Source organism: Amaranthus tricolor, chromosome 16 (assembly GCF_026212465.1).
Source record: "Amaranthus tricolor cultivar Red isolate AtriRed21 chromosome 16, ASM2621246v1, whole genome shotgun sequence".
NCBI classification, from domain to species: Eukaryota; Viridiplantae; Streptophyta; class Magnoliopsida; order Caryophyllales; family Amaranthaceae; genus Amaranthus; species Amaranthus tricolor.
Window position 1 is genome coordinate 16,934,375 of NC_080062.1, and position 3,202 is coordinate 16,937,576.

General features: G+C 31.9%; 1 protein-coding gene across 1 annotated transcript; it reads left to right on the forward strand.

Moving 5' to 3' along the window:
• The first annotated feature begins 733 nt into the window (after nucleotides 1-733).
• On the forward strand, nucleotides 734-2,554 carry LOC130802572 (MA3 DOMAIN-CONTAINING TRANSLATION REGULATORY FACTOR 2). The gene has a single exon (XM_057666585.1). It carries the CDS (start codon nucleotides 767-769, stop codon nucleotides 2,552-2,554), a length of 1,788 nt encoding a protein of 595 aa, XP_057522568.1. The 5' UTR covers nucleotides 734-766.
• Nucleotides 2,555-3,202: the final 648 nt, after the last annotated feature.

A 3,202-nucleotide genomic window follows, 5' to 3' on the forward strand; every position in this document is an offset into this window, starting at 1 on the left:
TGAGAATTTTTAGAGTCGTAATCTCAGACACACTTGAAAAATATTATATAGGCCTTACATAATGATTTTTTTTGACAAATAGAATGTAATGAATCATTTTTTACTCTAGTTATGTTAATTTTGATATCAAACTTTAGATTCTTTGTAAATTCCACAATTTTTTTTTACAGATGAATTATCAAAATTATCAAAACCAAATTTCCTATTTCAATCTCGTCATTTTAAATCTTATAATAGTTATTATAAAATATATAACATATCTTTGTAATTCAGTAGAACGATAATCTCCATTTACCATCCTAAGTCAAATCATACGCCTCAAACCAAGATATGTGTTGCACCCTATAGAATCCTGCTTGACAACAAGGTTCTAGAGCCGACTATGTAGCATGCGCTGTATGTGCAACTACTCAGACACCATTATTTTGAGAGCCTAAATATTTCAATATATATACATTTTGATTTATATATTAAAAAACATATTATTATCACTAAAATTTTAAAGAGCAACACACATTAGTCATTGTATAATTCAGTTAATAATTTTCATAAATAATTTTTTTTCATTACCTTATTAATGACTACATAGTAGTGTTTTTAATTATATATTATTTTTAGGTTAGTGGTTACTTATAATAGAACAATTTGGTATTTTCTTTGTCAAAGAAAAACGTTGACTTTTATTGTAAATTATCATCTCATGTAGAAGACACTTAATTAACTGCAGGAAGATGATGGTTTAACTCCAAGAACAAGAAGCATTACAATGGAGGAGTATAGAAAGAAAGCAATTGTAGTTATAGAAGAATATTTTGCAAATGATGATGTTATCTCCACAGCAAATGAAATAAGAATGCTTGGTATGCCAAATTATGATTACTATTTTGTTAAGAAACTTATTTCAATGGCAATGGATAGACATGACAAAGAGAAGGAAATGGCTGCAGTCTTATTATCTTCTGTGTATGCTGATGTGATTAGCCCTCCACAACTTTATAAAGGTTTCTCAAAACTAGTTGAATGTGCTAATGATTTAGTTGTTGATATACCAAATGCTGTTGATATACTTGCTTTATTCATTGCAAGAGCTATTCTTGATGATATTCTTCCTCCTATATTTTTGAAAAAACAAAGGGAAATTTTACCAAATGATTGTAAGGGAGTTGATGTAATCACAAGAACAGAGAAGGGTTATTTATCTGTTCCTTACCATTCTGAGATTATTGAAAATAAATGGGGAGCAAGTAAGAATAAATCAGTAGATGATGTTAAACAAAATATAAGTAATTTGTTAACTGAATATGTTGTAAGTGGTGATAAGAAAGAGGCTTGTACGCGTATAAAAGAGTTGAATGTAGCGTTTTTTCACCATGAAATCATGAAGCGCGCTTTAATAATCGCAATGGAGAGAAAAAAGGTTAAAGGTAGGATGTTAGAGTTACTAAGAATGGCTGCCGAAGAAGGTTTAATCAATTCAAGTCAAATAACGAAAGGATTTAATCGAATGATCGATAATATTGATGATTTGTCACTTGACATACCGAATGCAAGACAAATTCTCCAATCCATAATCTCAAAATGTGGTTCTGAAGGATGGGTATCGGTTTCTTCCTTGAAATCCTTGTCTGCAGAGCCAAAGGTTAAATTGTTAGAAGATAGTGTTACGAAATCGTTCAAGACGAAGGCTGAAGCTATCATCCAAGAGTACTTTTTATCGCGTGATACTATAGAAGTATACAGATGCTTAGAATCAGAGAACTGCACTTCGTCTCATGAGTTGAATGCTATATTCGTTAAGAGATTGATCAACATTGCTATGGACCGTAAAAACAAGGAAAAAGAAATGGCATCGGTTCTCCTATCATCCCTATGTTTACCTGCTGAGGATGTTGCAAATGGATTTATAATGTTGATAGAATCCGCTGATGATATTGCCTTAGACAATCCAATTATTATCGAGGATTTAGGAAAATTTTTGGCTCGAGCAATAGTCGATGAAGTCATAGCGCCTTCTCATTTAGAAGACATAGGTAACCCATTTATGGGGACTAAATCAAAAGGACATAAGATCATTCAAATGACAAAATCTCTTTTGAAAGCTCGTCTTTCAGGGGAACGTATACTAAGGTGTTGGGGCGGTGAAGGAAGTCGAGGAAATGGGTGGACGGTAGATGATGTGAAAGACAAAATCGCAAAACTATTAGAAGAATATGAGTGTGGAGGGGGTATAAAGGAAGCTTATAGGTGCATAAAGGAATTGGGAATGCCTTTCTTTCACCATGAAGTAGTTAAGAAAGCATTAGTTAAAAACGTGGAGAAGAGAAATGATAGATTATGGAAGCTACTTGAAGAGTGTTTTAATTCAGGGCTTATAACAGTGAATCAAATGACAAAGGGTTTTGCAAGAGTACAAGAATCATTAGATGATCTAGCTTTGGATGTACCAGATGCTAAGCAACAATTTTCATGTTGCATTCATAAGGCTATTCATTTAGGTTGGTTAGATCCTTCAGCTTTTTCTAATAATCCTAAAGATTTACTTGAAAATAATTAATGTTAATCCATCTCTTGTATAAGAAATGATGTCATCATCATACTTTTTGTTAATTCAAAACAGAAACATTGGATTAGTTGCAAATGTATTTCTCCTTGTATTCTATTTAGATGCAAATCATTAATGCAATGTCTCTCCTGTTACAACATTCTTCTCAGAAGTGTTTTGGGTTTTGCTTCTATAGACATAGCTAGTTTTCACACTCGCTTGCATGTGAATTGTGATTAGAGGTGTTCAAAACATACTTGAGTACCTAATATTTATCTGACCTTGTAACCGAACCCGACTTCATCCGACTTTAAAATTAATTTATAATTATGTAAAAATCAACGTGGATATAAGACTCCAATTTTATATAGACCCGAAACAAATCTGTGCTTTTTATTGTCTTATCCCATTAAATATGTTTCATTGCTCATGCAAAGTTGCTTAGCTATGTTAATGATGATTAAGGACAAATATGAGGTGTTTTCCATGAGTATAAATTATAATAAAAGAGTTGGTGAATAATAAAGTGAAAAATTGAAATTAGTAAGCTAATTTATCAAAAAGATGCACGAAATAGGTTAAGTTTCAAATTATTTCCAAAAATAAGCGTCTAATTTCCAAACTTGTGGTTTGGGGCTGTTCGCAATTACTAAATCCGAA